Source organism: Herpailurus yagouaroundi, unplaced genomic scaffold (genome assembly GCF_014898765.1).
Source record: "Herpailurus yagouaroundi ecotype Mexico unplaced genomic scaffold, PumYag 182, whole genome shotgun sequence".
Taxonomy (NCBI): Eukaryota; Metazoa; Chordata; class Mammalia; order Carnivora; family Felidae; genus Herpailurus; species Herpailurus yagouaroundi.
The window spans coordinates 24,843,912-24,858,683 of NW_024412413.1; the positions used below are offsets into that span (position 1 = coordinate 24,843,912).

The 14,772-nt window shown below is 42.7% G+C and overlaps 2 protein-coding genes across 3 annotated transcripts in view; one reads left to right on the top strand and one right to left on the bottom strand.

The window, feature by feature from the left end:
* The window catches only part of ELK3 (ETS transcription factor ELK3), a 70,602-nt gene extending 55,838 nt beyond the window's left edge, over positions 1–14,764 (bottom strand). Inside the window, exon 1 of one of the 2 annotated variants that reach the window (XM_040491164.1) lies at positions 14,414–14,764. The gene's annotated coding sequence lies outside the window, so the exon portion shown is untranslated. The remainder of the gene's footprint in view (positions 1–14,413) is intronic. The other variant, XM_040491163.1, reaches the window with a different exon arrangement.
* The window catches only part of LOC121040049 (extensin-like), a 7,772-nt gene continuing 6,925 nt past the window's right edge, over positions 13,926–14,772 (top strand). Inside the window, exon 1 of the mRNA XM_040490422.1 lies at positions 13,926–14,513. Coding sequence (XP_040346356.1) covers positions 13,926–14,513 — 588 coding nt within the window. The remainder of the gene's footprint in view (positions 14,514–14,772) is intronic.

The window sequence follows — 14,772 nt, forward strand, 5'->3', positions numbered from 1 at the left end:
ACACACACACACACACACACACACACACACACACACACACACAGTCACATCTACAGAACAGTATCTTCTTCCTGTGTTTGGGTCCATGGATCTCTTTGAGAATCTAAAAGTCTCCAGGGTGGGGGTGGGGGGGGGGGAGGTAAACTACAAAATACACATAATGTCAACATGATTCATAAAACACTAAAGATAATTTATAAAGCTCCAAGAGCCCCATTCTAAAGGAAAGGTTAGGTATATCCTCCCTGACCAGCAATACTGAGAGTCCACGGAATAATCAAGAAAAGGGCTCGTACCAAAATAAAAATCTGTTCCTTCTCTAAATAGGAGCTTTTCTTTTTTAACACTTAACATTTTGATGAGCATTTATCATGTGCCAGGCATTGTGCTCAGCACTTCATACACATCTCAATTTAATCCTCCACGAGGAAGTCATGACTTTAAAAGGTGAAATAAGGCGCTCACGGCCACAGAATTGACATGGACAGAGACTCCTACCCAGAGGAATCTGGCTCCAACGTCCAGCTTCTCACCATTGTTCCTCCAGCAGGGGCTTCATTTCTTGCATGCACATCTCACTGCTGCTAAGCGAGAAGTCTCATTTTAACTCAGTGGGACATGTAACATTCCCATTGTGAATCAAATCAGGAAATTTCCTTGTTCATTTCTGGCTTTGCCTCCTCTGTGACTCCAGTTATTCTGATTGGTTCTGTTTTAAGAAAGAGACTTTGAACCCATGCTACCATCGTTTTTTAAACTCATTTCCCTTTTAAAAAGATCTGCATGGTGGGATGCCTGGGTGGCTCAGACCATCAAGCATCTGGCTCAGGTCATGATCTTGCAGCTCGTGAGTTTGAGCCCCGCATCAGGCTCTCTGCGGTCCTCACAGAGCCCACTTCGGATCCTCTGTCTCCCTCTCTTTCTGCCCCACTCCCACTAGCGCTCTCTCCCCCCCAAAAATTAACTTTTTTTTTCTTAACAAAAGACATGTATGTTGGTTTAGACCCACTCCAGGTTCATTCAACACTAAATAATCAAGGTTGGCTCTTGCTAATAAAGACAAAATGTGGGAAGCTGCACCTTCTGTAACTCAGCTCCTCCTCAGCAGGAGAAGTCTTCCTCTCGCTTGGGGTGTATACACAAGCCAGTGGAACAAGAGGATGCGAGTCAAGAATAGAAATTCTATGGACCGAGCCTGGCTCCAGAGATGGGGTCTAAAACCTGCCTGCATTCCTCCAAACAATAAAAGGAATCGTGGGTGTCACTTCACCTGAGAATAGGGACAGACTGGGAGCCCCTCTGAAACCACATGATAGGACCTAGAGTGGCACCCAGCAGAAGCTCACATTTGTTCCTTTAAAAACAAACACCTCTGGGGAAGCCCTGTTTCAAGTTCTAAGAGAGCAATATTTGGGATTTCGTGGAGGATCATAACAAGCACATGAAAACAAAATGCTGCCTTGGGTTCAGTACAACTTACTTAAAATCTTGCCAACCATCCTTAAATGTGAGCTTCCATTGAGTGGAGCTTCCTAATTTCCAGTGGGTATTTTCTCTCCCATACTACCCTTGATTCTTATATTTCATAGGCCTTTGAATGGAAAATCTTTTACCTAAACTTTGTCCTATTCCTATATTTGAAACTTGATCCTGTGCGTAAGGGGAAAAGTTGGAAATCAGAACATAAATTCTCATGACAGCCACGGCCTTAAAGAGTTGCATGATCTCCGGCAGGGACGTCAACTTCTCTGTGTTTCAACTTTTTTTTTATCTGTAAAACAAGGATAAGGCCAGCCCTATCCCCTTCCATACATGAGTGCTATCAAATTGAAAGACTTTATATGTTTATTTTGAAAATAAAAATCCAAGTTATCCTTTTGGCCAATACACTGTACAAATTATCTTTAAAATAGGAATGGAACAATGCCTTCAGCTTCAAATAAAACCTTAACAGAGATATTTTTTAAATCTGTGGTTGTCTTAACATCAGGAAATGTTTGTTTGCTTACTTTTTGTTATGATAGTTTTACAAAAGTCAAAAATAAAGGAAATCTTACATACTGCTTTCACTAGGATGAAACCGTAATCTCTCAGATAAACTTGAAAGCTTTTCTGTGCTAAATAATAAGTTGGTAACCGCCAAAAGAATATATACCCAGCATAGTAAGAAAACTTCTGCATGATACAAAATGATGGTGAATTTTCCACATCCAGAAACTAAAACATTTCCTGCCAGAGCATCCTCCAAACCCTTCTATTGTGTTGAAACTGTAAAATCTTTCTAAATCAGGACTTCCTCCTATTATGCTTTAGAGGCGTCTTTCTGGGAAGGGTAGATCCAAGGCAAAAGGTAGGAACTCCCGCAGCACCACCCAGTGGAAACGTTAGAAAAAAATACACACACACACACACACACACACACACACACACACACACGATAAAATACATTTAGTCAAAGAAAATGCAAGCCTTAGCTCTTCTAACTAAAAATCTGGACACCACTTCTTTTTCCATCAATGGCAAGCAGCGATATATTTTGCCTAGTAACAGTGCTCTTCTTCCTGGAACTGTTCCTCAAATGCCACCCAGCCAAAGGATCACCAACATCATCTTCCCCGTCTCTCTCACACGTGTCCACACACACTGAGCGGACACCGGGGTGGGGGAGGAAGGAGGCCCCGGTGGGGTCAGGTGTGGGCTGCGACACCATCTCTTCCTCTCTGGAGGAGTCCCGAGGGACCCTGGGGACGGGGAAATGTGCACAGCTGTGCTCAGCATCCCAGACCTGCTGCAGCTCTGGGCATTTCCTGACAGAAAGGTAACCCTGTGTGCGCCTTCCTCTTCCCTTGGCCGGGCTGCACCCGGTCTGGGCCACCTCCAACATCTGCACGGCAATTCTCCCTCCCTAGCTCCACCCAGGGAAAGGTACAGAGCCTTTCCTCTTGGCCCATCTCTCCCGTGCCTCCAAATCTCTCCCCGGTATGACCATTGTTTCTGCTCCCTGTCCTGCCAAAGCCGCCATGGGTCCCACACCCTCTCCAGGAGTGGTTCAGTCTCTGCTTCATTTACTAGCATTAGAACACGTCTCTCTTCACCAGTGGCTGCTTCTCACGCATGCATGACACATCAGGCTACTAATCTTAGGAACCCTTGACCTTCTCCTTCCAGCTTTCCTTCACGGCCCTAGTAGCAGCCTGGAGAGGGAGAGAAGCCGTGGTCTTCCCAGAGCAACTTTTCTGGTCTTTTCTATAGAACTTAAAGTAATAAAGTATCATTTCTTCTATCATTTCTGGATAGCTAAGTCACTGGGTGGCTCAGTCAGTTAATCAGTGGACTTTGGCTCAGGTCATGATCTCACAGTTAGTGGGTTCAGCCCCATGTCAGCAGAGCCTGGAACCTGCTTCGGATTCTGTATCTCCTCTCTCTGTTCCTCCTTCTCTCTCTCTCTCTCTCCCCCCAAAATAAACATTAAAAACAAACAAACAAAAAAAAGACAACTTTCCCCAACATCTGCACTCCTGGCAAAGTTATCTTTCCCTCTTCCTGGAGTAAATCTACAGAAACCATTTTATAGGTCTTTTTTTTTAAACAGTATATCTAGAAAATGATACTAGTTAATGGATCTTGATATTCTTCAGAAGTATATGATCAGTGTTAAAACTTTATAATCTAGCATACTTGCGCTGATAATTTGCAAATGGCTAATATTATAAACATTCTTCCTTTCCGTTTCTGAAATTTAACATAGGCCAAAACGTGATGGCTCCTGGAAATGCCGCGATTTAGCTGGATAATACGGGCATCATCTTGTGTCTGGGTCCTGCTGTTTACAGTACTGGTGCAAATATAGTTACGAGTTACTGGTATTTGTGACATCTTTAGAGACTGCTGAGAAGCACAAGGCGCTGCCTTACACGGATGGTTAGCTAAGCAAGGAAATGGCCCCTCCGGCTTCTAGATTCTGTGGTCACTTCAGCTGCTCAGCTCTCGTTGGGTGCTCTTCTCAGCAAAACTCTTTCATGGTTTAGGAAATGCAAATTCTAGGCATCACCAGTTTTACATAATCTGCTGGGATAATATATTCACTTTGCAAGGATCTATAAAAACCAGTGACTCTGCAGTCTTCAAAATGTCATCACCTGCTCATGTGGTGGACACCTGTGGGGGATTTTAGCTGCATCTCAAGCCGTGAAGGTAGACTATCCCTTTTATGCTTTTACGGTCTCCACATGCACGTTTCTCTCACATTTTTGTACATTTTGCTACATATGGTGATTATGGTACCAAACGCAGAGTTTCATCTAAACTTAAATAACTTCTAATCAAGTTCTTTTTAACACAAAGCAAAAATATGATGGCATTAAGATAAAGTGGCACACAAAATGCATCTCATTTTCCACTGAACGTCTATTTAAAATCGAGCCCGACTGGTCGAGAAGCTACAGTAAGTGGAGCACATTTAAAATATCTTCATGTGGAGTACAGTTATTTCTAAGAAAACTGTCTCAAAAATAGACAAAGAGTGACTTCAAAACTAATCTTCGCCCAATGCCATGTTATTTTAAACCTATTTATCAACCCCCCAAATGTACTGAATAAATGAACAAAAAAACCATTAGAACTGTCATCTAGTGAAGACCGATGATTTATTCATTTGTGTCTGGTTAATGCAGACATATTAACCTTCAAGAGCTCTGTAAAAACATCTGATGGAAGAGAATGGCTGTTGGTGGCATCAGAAACACACATCAGATACATACCCCAAAGTGTCTTGATGGGTATGCCTTCCCATCAAGTGCCTTCCTTCCCATTCAGAAAGCTGCCATCCACTAACCTGGCTTGGCCCTTTCCTGGAATGTCACATACAACTTGATACTCTACTCTTCCAATTATTGTTCCGCAAGAGTATAGTAACTGTAAAAAATAAAATAACAGCCAGATCTTGCTGTAGATGATCTTCTCCCTCTTGCTAAAGAAAGTCACCCTTCCTACATTTTAATCAGCTGGAGCATATATGATCTCCTATGTCAAGGTCTTAAAGTTTCTACTTTCCCAAAGTCAAATTAGTAGGTCTTAATATTTAGGTTAAGAAAAAAAAAAAAAAAAAAAGCAAAGGATGTGGCCAAGTCTGGAAGAGGATGCTGTGCTTGTGGTTCGGCTCTGATTTAAATCAGAGCAGGGCAATGCCCTTATTTAAGAGCAGACACTCTAAGCTCTGGAGAACCTCCATGTACATGGGTCATTTGTTTGATTCAAGGCATCTTTTAACAGCCCATACCTTTGTAATGAAAGTAATTCACTTTAAGAAAATGTTATCACCACTCAAAATTTATCCAAGTATTTATCAATTTATCCAAGTATCCTAAATGCCAAACTGAGAATTAGCACTAAGTCACCCAAAGAAGTGAATGAAGCAAAGTCAGGGAATGTCGAGGGCTGAGTGGTATTTTTGCCTTGACTCTCAAAGATGAATTTAGCCCTCTGCTACAGGCTCAGCATGGATAGGACAACCTAGGTCTGCTTGGGGCTTAATCAGTTCCCAACCTGCACTCAGAATGTCACCTGTAGAATTTGGAGATATTCATTCTAAAATACTTTTAAAAAGAAAAAATGAAATAGAAGTAAAAAGTAATTCTCTACCACCCAACACCTTCTGGTCTAAGTGATTAGTATCTTGGATCAGGGCTTGGATTAGCAGAAATAACTTCCCTACTAACGCTCATGGATTCTAGATTCCAGAAGATTTCAAAATGCAAAACCTGCATCCATATATGGTCTTCCAAAGACTACTGAAGGGTTTGGTCTCTTCTTGTATGTTCTTAATGGGACCTGCTGAAATTATCAGGAATATTCACTTTCTCCTCTCCTATACATTATATTTTTTAAAAATCCAAGTTTTCTCTGGGTTCTCACAGTGAAATAATGGTGCTTTTGGATGAGAACTTTAGCAAATGTTCCCTTATGCTCCCGTCCTCTGTACAGAATTAGGGCTCAGATCCTACAGGAGAACAGTGGCTCTGGATGTAGAAGGAGCACAAACTGAGATTATACAGTACCATGTTCTCTTAGATGCCTGCATCCCTCTTATTGCCAACATATGTGGAGGCATACCCACACAGACACACACACATACACACACACACACACACACACACACACACACACACACACACACCTGTCAATGCTTATCTTTTTCACTTTCAAGTGAACTCCAATCACCAAGGCTTATATTTTAGCCTTTAAAGGAAAAATTTCCAAACTCCAATAAGGAGATAGTAGGGAGACTATATTTCCAGTTCACTGAGTATTAACCAGAGAAGCGCTCTTCTTAACTCTAGGTGTTCAGAAACTGGATGACCGTCTACCCCTTTTCTTGTTTAATCGAGCATTCTGACCTTTCTGGGCCTTGGTATCATCTTACTGAGGATGAAGAGAACTTGCAGGTGCAGATAGTGTAGGAGAATCCTGGCAATTAATTCCTACAGAGAATCCCTGAAGTTACCCAGGAGCACATCCTGGAATAAATTCTGGGGCTTATTCTGCTGTTGTTGTTTTGATCCTTCTCTTCTGACAGTTAACTGCAGAAAGAGAAATCTGCTTAATCATACGTTCTGGTTAATCAAGGTTTGACTATCAACAAACTGCTATTTGGCAAAACCAGCTGAAATTCACAGCAGAGCTAGCCTTCCTCCACTAAAAGCAATGTAGATATTAGTCATTCATCCCTTCAAATATACAGGCAGAGACTTTTGTTATTTTAAAAATTAATCAGAAACATCATCCGTTAATTACAAAAAGTTACAAACAAAAGCTACACACGCAGGTTTTAGTATAAGTGAAGGACTTGGAACTGTAAATATTATGGAATACAGCCTAAAGAACTATGAAAACTTGGTCAGTTGAAGTCTTGATAAAGACTAATGATGATTGCTATACAATGATCAATTTTAACATGGAAAGAATTTTACATCAAGATCCTTCCAAGTTGTACTGACCTATGAATTAACTGTTAGCCAACCATTCCAGGAATAACACCGATATCAGCAACAGGGCTGAGGTTTGTCCTCTCAGATATTAACAAACTTGTTTTCTGTACCGTTCTTATAAGTCTGGATAAAAACTCTGGAAAATGACATATCCTCTATAGAGTTTCTTCCTGGCTGGCTTTATGATTTAACCAAGAAATATGCCTCTTATTAATCCCAAATAATTCACTGTCCAGGAGAGGGTTGGATTTATGCATAGCAATAAAGTGCTTTATCAAGTCCAGTGGCAAGTTTTTTCCCCGTCAGATTGTTTCTAATTCAATGAATGCCAGGTATTGGACAACGTGCTGGGATAAATACGAGGATGAGAAAAACAGAACAGGCCCAGAAGGAGCTTCCAGACTTCACAGACGTGAAACACATCATGGCGCTTTCATGCGCGGGTACCCCTCACTCTCCGAATCTAATGGATTCAAGGGTTTGGCAGAGACTTCGGGTAACAAGGGAGGCTGTGCCATCAAATCTACTTGGCTCCTGAGTTTGGAATAATGAGTATCAACGAATAATCAGGGACACCAGACCCATCTCCAGAAATATAGATCACAAAGTGTTCACTACCTACGTTTGGATAGTAAGAATTTGGAGAGGGAGAATTCAGGTCAATGAGAAAACCTGTAAATAAAGGTGGCAGGGGTTCCAGAGGCCGGGGCTGATCACCAAATGACAGTGGGAGCTGAGCCTTGAAGGATGGCCACAAACTGGCAACACACAGTGAGAACAATCTATGCGAGTGGGGGCAGGGAAGGGAATTCCCAGGAGAGAGAACAGCATTTGGAAAGGCCCAGTGGCCAAAGAGCTCACGACTGGTCTGAGGAATGGATGAAAAGCTAGGGTGGCTGGCCCAAATCACAGCTTACATTAAGGATTTGGGTCTTTACCCTGGCAGAAACCACTGGGAGATTTTAAGCAAAGGCGTGAGGCAGTCAGACCTGTGTATAAAGGATCACTCCAGCTTGTGGGTAGACAAGGGACTAGAGAAGGCAAGAAGGAACAGGGGACCCCCTCAGACACAGCAGTGGAGGATGGACACCATTTTCAAAGACTATAGGAAGGAAGGAGCAGGGACTAAACCTTGTGATCAAAATCCCATCTGGGCCTACTCAGCATATGACCCACACACAGTCACTGGTGTCTCCAAGAATGACCCAACCGTAAGCCATTTAGATATTGTGATGCTGGTCACAAACCTTAAAAAAAGAAGGAAATGAAGCACAGCAGCTAATACCAACCTTTCCTCGAGTGTTCCTCACTCAACAAGGGGCCAGAATGGGATTGAAGGGGAAATTTATGGGGAACCCCTTTTCCAACCACAGAATACTTCACTTAAATTGCTGTGTTATGTCTGAAAGTCGGCTGTTTGCAGAGGACAGTAAAAATTTTCACATTTTCACAACTTTTAGAAGAATTCAAGTTCCTTACTCCAAAAAAATAGTACAACACAACTTTTGGCTTGAAAGGGATTACCCCAGTCTCTACCTGGATCACTTCACCATCCAGCTGGAAAACTGAGTTCCAGGAAGATGGAGGGATAGTGTCTCAACCCAACTGTTTTTTTTTATTATTATTTTTAATGTTTATTTATTTTTGAGAGACAGAGAGAGATGGCATGAATGGGAGAGGGCAGAGAGAGAGAGAGAGAGACAGACCCAGAATCTGAAGCAGGCTCCAGGCTCTGAGCTGTCAGCACAGAGCCTGACACAGGGCTCGAACTCATGAGCTGTGAGATCATGATCTGAGCTGAAGTCGGACGCTCAGCCAACTGAGCCACCCAGGCACCCCTCAACCCAACTGGTTTTAAAGGAATCTACTTTTTTCCTGCAGTACACAGATTACTTTGGGTTAGTTTAAGTGGCATTAAATAATGTAGAAGGGACTTTTCCTCCTATCCTATTGCTGAGGAAATCCACACATTTTAGTGATTTATGTTTAACCAAGCAGATTAAATAAAAATACTGCAGTATTTTATGAAGGTGTTCTGGGGTTTAATAACCTACATGGTGGAATCATGAAATTGTCAGAACAAAAAGAAATAGCTAGGGCATGTTTTGGGGTGGTAGAAATATTCTATATTTGAAGGTAAGGGGTATAGATCTCCTGGATGTATACAAAAACACTGAAGATCTGTCCATTTCCATGTATGAAATTATATCCCAATTAAAAAAAAAAAAAAAAGGACACCTACGATCTCAGATTCCTTGTTCTACTGCTTGGAGTAAAGGACTCCTGACCCCAGTCTAAGAGAAGGCATTAGGTAAGTGTGTTTTATATCTACCCCATCATTCCCATATTTATATGTGGAAAATTAGGAATTATTATTAGATATGGAATCTTTAAAGATACTTATGATACCATGTGCTTTAGAGCCTTTTTTAGAGCAGATATGTGAGTAAATTAATTTTAGTCCAATTCAAATTAGATGTTAGTATAACCATCATCTTAATTTCTTTAAAAATATACAAATAAGTCTTACGAATTATAAAATAACCCCATTCAGTTCTTAGAATTGAATAACTACCTTCCAGGAAATGCAAATTGAAACATATCATCGATGAGTTACTAATTTCTAGTGGCAATTCACACCAAATTACAATTTATTGAAATGACCAATTCAAGGTTTATTTTTAAACTGCTGACACATATGTTAAGTTTCAGGTAATGGATGAAAGGCCATTTTTATTTTGGTTATAGGCAGGAGTCATAAAGAGTCAAATTTCTGCCCAGAATAGTTACTTAAACTGAATGATCTACCATTGTTGAAGGCCTTTAGGATTCGTTAACAGATGGTTTTATACACACACACACACACACACACACACACACACGCTGATAACTCAATTTCCTGGGGCTGCACTTTTGGTGGTAAAGACAGTTGTCATAGTCTCACTGCTGCAGTTTCAACCAAAAAGTTGGATGATCTTAATTCAAACTGGCCATGAGCAATAGTAATCTTGAGATACGAATCCATTTAAAACACCAATTTCAAAGTTTGGAAACTCTCTGGATATAAAATGAAACACTAATAACTAAGAATCATCTCAGTGTGCAAGAGACCTCTTCCTCCCTCTTTAAAGTTCAAGGTATATTTTCGGTTTAACCTAGCTTCTCTTTTTTCATCATCTAACATTCTATTTTGATGTGTAGGGCCCTGGACTTCCTGTTACTACATCTTGATATTCTACTGCAAATCATGACTCATTCTTAAATCATAGAGAAACTCATCAAAATCCCAAATTTCACAGCACATATGAATTCAGTCTTTTAAGAGGTCAGCATTCTTAGGACATTACTTGGAGCCGCAGAGACAAAAACACTGAACAAGTCCATGTAGAAATTATGTCAATCCACTGTTGAGTCAACACATTTATTAGATCAATAAATATATGCTCTATGTGTAGTAATTTTGGTCTTGGTACTAGTTATGAAAATGTGTTACATGATATGTTAGGTAAAAATAAGTTATAAAACAGCAAGGATAGTATGACTCCAATGAAAAGTTTTATGTATGTGTACATGTACGTGGGTATGTGTCCATACACACACACACACTGTAGAAGACTGAAAAAAATATACACCAAAATGTCCACGGTGGGATTATGGGAGATGTTTATATTTTTCTTCGTGGTTTTCTGACTCTTCCTAACGTAATTCACATTAACTATTTTTTAAAACAGAAGTAAAACCTGACTTTTAGAAAATATTGTTATGCTAGTGTGATCTCAAATATACTATAAATCAATCTACAAAGACAAAGGGGGAATTATGGATAACCAGGACACAAACAGCTCTTGCTGGAAACATACAGAAAAATCTGACAGGAGTGGGGTCCTTCATTCAAATGACCCGTGTTGCTCCCGTGTGTGTGTGTGTGTGTGTGTGTGTGTGTGTGTGTGTGTGTAGGTGCAGGCCCTCATGAAGGGGCAGAAGCCAGCTGCCTGCATCCAGGGCACAGCCAGAATAGAGAACCCATTTCTTTTAAAGTTTAATGAGGAACCCCAGGTCTGGAGAACATGGAGATAGCTGAATCATTCCCTAGGACTGGAAAGGAGCAAAGCAGTATTAATTCATAGGCAGTAATTCACCATCACCAAAAAAAAAAAAAAAAAAAAGGACTCTACTCCAGGAAGTCACATCCTTGGACAATTTTCTGTTAGTGTTTTGGGTTTGTCAGTAGGTAATGTTCTATAACCATATTGGTTTTTTGAATTGGATAGGTATATAAAAATAATTGGGTAGCACAAAACACACAAAACCCAGTATCTGACAGCTAAGAAAGGAATATTTTAATTTATACGCACTGACTGGAAGGACTTTAAAACCGATTTCAGGAAAAGACTCAAGTTCCAAAAAGTTATTACAAATATAAATTTCAATATATGATCTCAGAGTTACATTTACTGTATATTACAGTTTTGAATTATTAATTTTTTTAAATAAGAAAAAGAGATCTTTAATAAATGTTTTAGGAAACTCCAAAATTCAAACAGGGCTGAAAAATCACTACTTTCCCTATCTGGGCTATTGCCATTCTGGTCCAAAAAGCATTAGTATCAAGTGAGCGAGGTTCAGAGATGGTCTAATTCAGCTCACAAAGGTAAACCATCACAATTCGTCACTTACATGTCCTTCTATTACATATTACTGACCAAAAAGACAGAAAGGGAGAGAAAATTCATGCACACTGTATTACATATGTGGCAGAAAAGTACAACTTATAACTTGTAAATGTCCTATCCATTGAATGGCTGCCTATAAAAGACTTATCATCATTAATGTAAATAAAGCTTCTCAGTCTGGCCACTACTGACATTTGGAGCTGGAAAATTACTTTGGGGGGCTGTTCTGTACTTTGCCAGATGTGTACCAGCATTCCTAATTCTTTACCCCACTAGATGCCAATAGCACCCCCTCTGGTTAAGACAACCAAAATGTCTCCAGATATTGCCGAATGTCACCAGGGGGATAAAATTACTCCAGAAAGTCTGTTTATCCAGACTGGTTTGTAGTTTGCTCCAAGGGGCCTTTCTTGAGCCTTTGGAAAGCTTTTTTCCCCTTATCTATTTATTATAAATTCTGTTATCCTACTCACAGCTTTCAATGCAACAATTTATTGAGCATCTACTCTGTGCCAGGCACCATGTTAGGGACATCTGTACTTGTGTCCACTGACTCACACCCTAGTTGAGCTGTTTTCAGGACATGCTTTGTGACCATAAGAGAAACGCCAACACCTCAAAAACCCTCAAGAGTATGTCCCCAGCAACAGGTTCTTGTCAATAAAGCAACCCCACAGTTCCAATCGGGTTCCTTAAAATTCTTTACCCTTTTTAGCAACTCTACACATTTCCAACATTTAAAGGTTTAAAAAGGAAAAAAAAAAAAAAAGGCCAGAAGGCCTTTGCTATTTTGCTATATTTGGCACAGAAAGACCATCAGGGGGTTTTGCAGGCAGGATCATTACTGGAAACTCTAAAAACACTTATGGACAGTCTTCTTAACTGTCTGACCCACATGCCCTCCTAACACAATTTGTAATTTTATAATCCCCATAAATTGAAACCCATAACTGACCTATCCCAAATAAATGTGTGTCACAGACAGAGAAAAAGGGAGAGAGATCAGAGGGTATTTTGTTTGGCAATAAAGCAATAAGGCTCAGAAATCGATTTGAGTTCATTAATATATGCCTGGAACATGCTTAGTTTCTCATCTCCTCTGGCTCCCCACCTTCCACACCCCCTCCAACAAAGACCTAAGCACAGAAGAGAGAGGATGGGTGTGTTTAAGCTGCTTGGGCAATAGAAATTTTACACACACACACACACACACACACACCCTACACACAACTGGGAAAGAAAAACCTGTAAGTCTGAAATCCAAAATGGCCAAAGTGACTTCAAAGTTTCAAGATAGTGCCCTGAAAAGGTTGTTGGCCAGCTGCACCTCTAAGTAAATAAAGCCGTAACTTGTCTCCCTCTGCAGCACAGGGCTCCCCGGGCTGACAGTGGCTGCACAAAACCCCTCCTGTGCCGAGCAGCGGAAACTCCTAATGAGATTAGTTGGTGTGTGTGCAGACATTACTTAGCAATGACTAAAGGGGCTCTCTCTTCCTGCAGCAGCCAGTGGAAAATTCAGGGAACTTTTTCCCCCTGCAGCAGCAGAATCCCTTTAACCCTCTCCCCAGCCAACTTCCAAAAACAACTCAGCCTCCCCCAGCCCCCGTCGGGCTGGGGTGCTGGGGGTGGTTAAAGACCGGCCAGGGGCTTCCAAAAGCGGGAGGGTAGGAGGGGGCCGGCGGGGAAGGGGCGGGGGACCCCTCGAACACTACAAAGGAAACTGTAAAAGGCACAAATACATAAACCTGAGAAGGAGCAAACCAGTTTCTTTGTGAGCTCCTCTAGTGAGTCATTTTCAAGATGCTGTCTGCTGCCAGTTTCAAAGCGGAAGCGCATGGCAATTAGTCTTGCCGTTTCCAGACAAGCCAGAAACTCTCCCGACACTCGTTTTTTTTTTTTTTTTCTAAAAAGCCCCTTTTGCAGTTTCTGAAATAACATTTCTTACTCCCACCCCCACCCGCCACCTAAATGCAGCTTGTCCTCACGAAGGTTCGGTTCAGAAAATATAACAAAACCGAGACCTCTTATTTTTCTTTAACTCTCCAAAATTTTAATTCCTCCTCCCGAAAGTTACAGTAGCATTACAGGCCAACATTCAGTTGCAAGCTGAAGAGCCCCTTCCTAAAGAGCTGGGGGCTCCAAGACCGTCTCCTGCCCCGAACCTCTGCCCAAACCGTGTCCAGTAAAGACTCCACCGGCTTTTAAAGGTCCACCTGGGCGTGCGCCTGGGGCGGTGACCCGGGCGGGGGTCACCTGCCGAACGAGAATGGAAGCGACCCCCAGCCCCACGCCTTCGCTCCCCACGCCCTCCGCTTCCCCCTCCACCCCCGTCCTCTCCCCGAATCGGAGCGTCGGTGCCCACTGCCACCCCAGGGGAATGCCAGCCCCGGCTGGAAGGTCGGCGGTGGTCCAGCCTCCAGGCACGCAGCCCGTCCCGCCGCCGTTCCTCCCAGGGACCCCAAGTCTCCACGTCCCCTCCTCCCCACCCCCCCCCCGCGCGCCCCCTCCTCCGAGCTGCAGCGCAGCCCCAGGGCAGGGTGCCGCCGGCGCGGGGTCGGACGCGGCGCGGAGCTCCCGCCGGGCGGGCGGCGCGGGCGCAGGAGCATCCCCCTCGGCGCCCCCTTCCCAGGCCCGCAGCCCACCCCGCGGCGCCCACCAGCCCCACCCCCACCAAGCCAAAGAAAAGAAAGAAAAAGCACCCCCGACGAAACTTTGCAACTGTCCGAGCAACAGGCAGAAACCCCTGCTACCTACCCAGATGTGGGGGAGCTTTCAAGATCCTTCTTCGGGGGAATTTCTAGGAGGAACCGGGCGAAAGCCCCCGACTTTCCATGCTGACAGGCGTCTGCAGACGGTCTGTTGCTCTTGTAATGAGATCCTGATTTTTCCCCCTTTTTTTTTTCTTTCTCTCGCTCCTCTTTTTTTTTTTTTTTTTTTTTTTCCTCTGGTGTGTGTGTGAGAGCAGGAAGTTGGAGCAGTCAGGCCGAGCCGGCTCACTTCCTTTACTGCATTATTCCCCAGGCGGTGTGCAGTCTGTGTAAACAGGCTTTTCCGCCCCGCGCCGCGCGCCCCGGCCGCGGCTGTGCGCCGGGGCTGGCCGCCGAGGCCCGCGC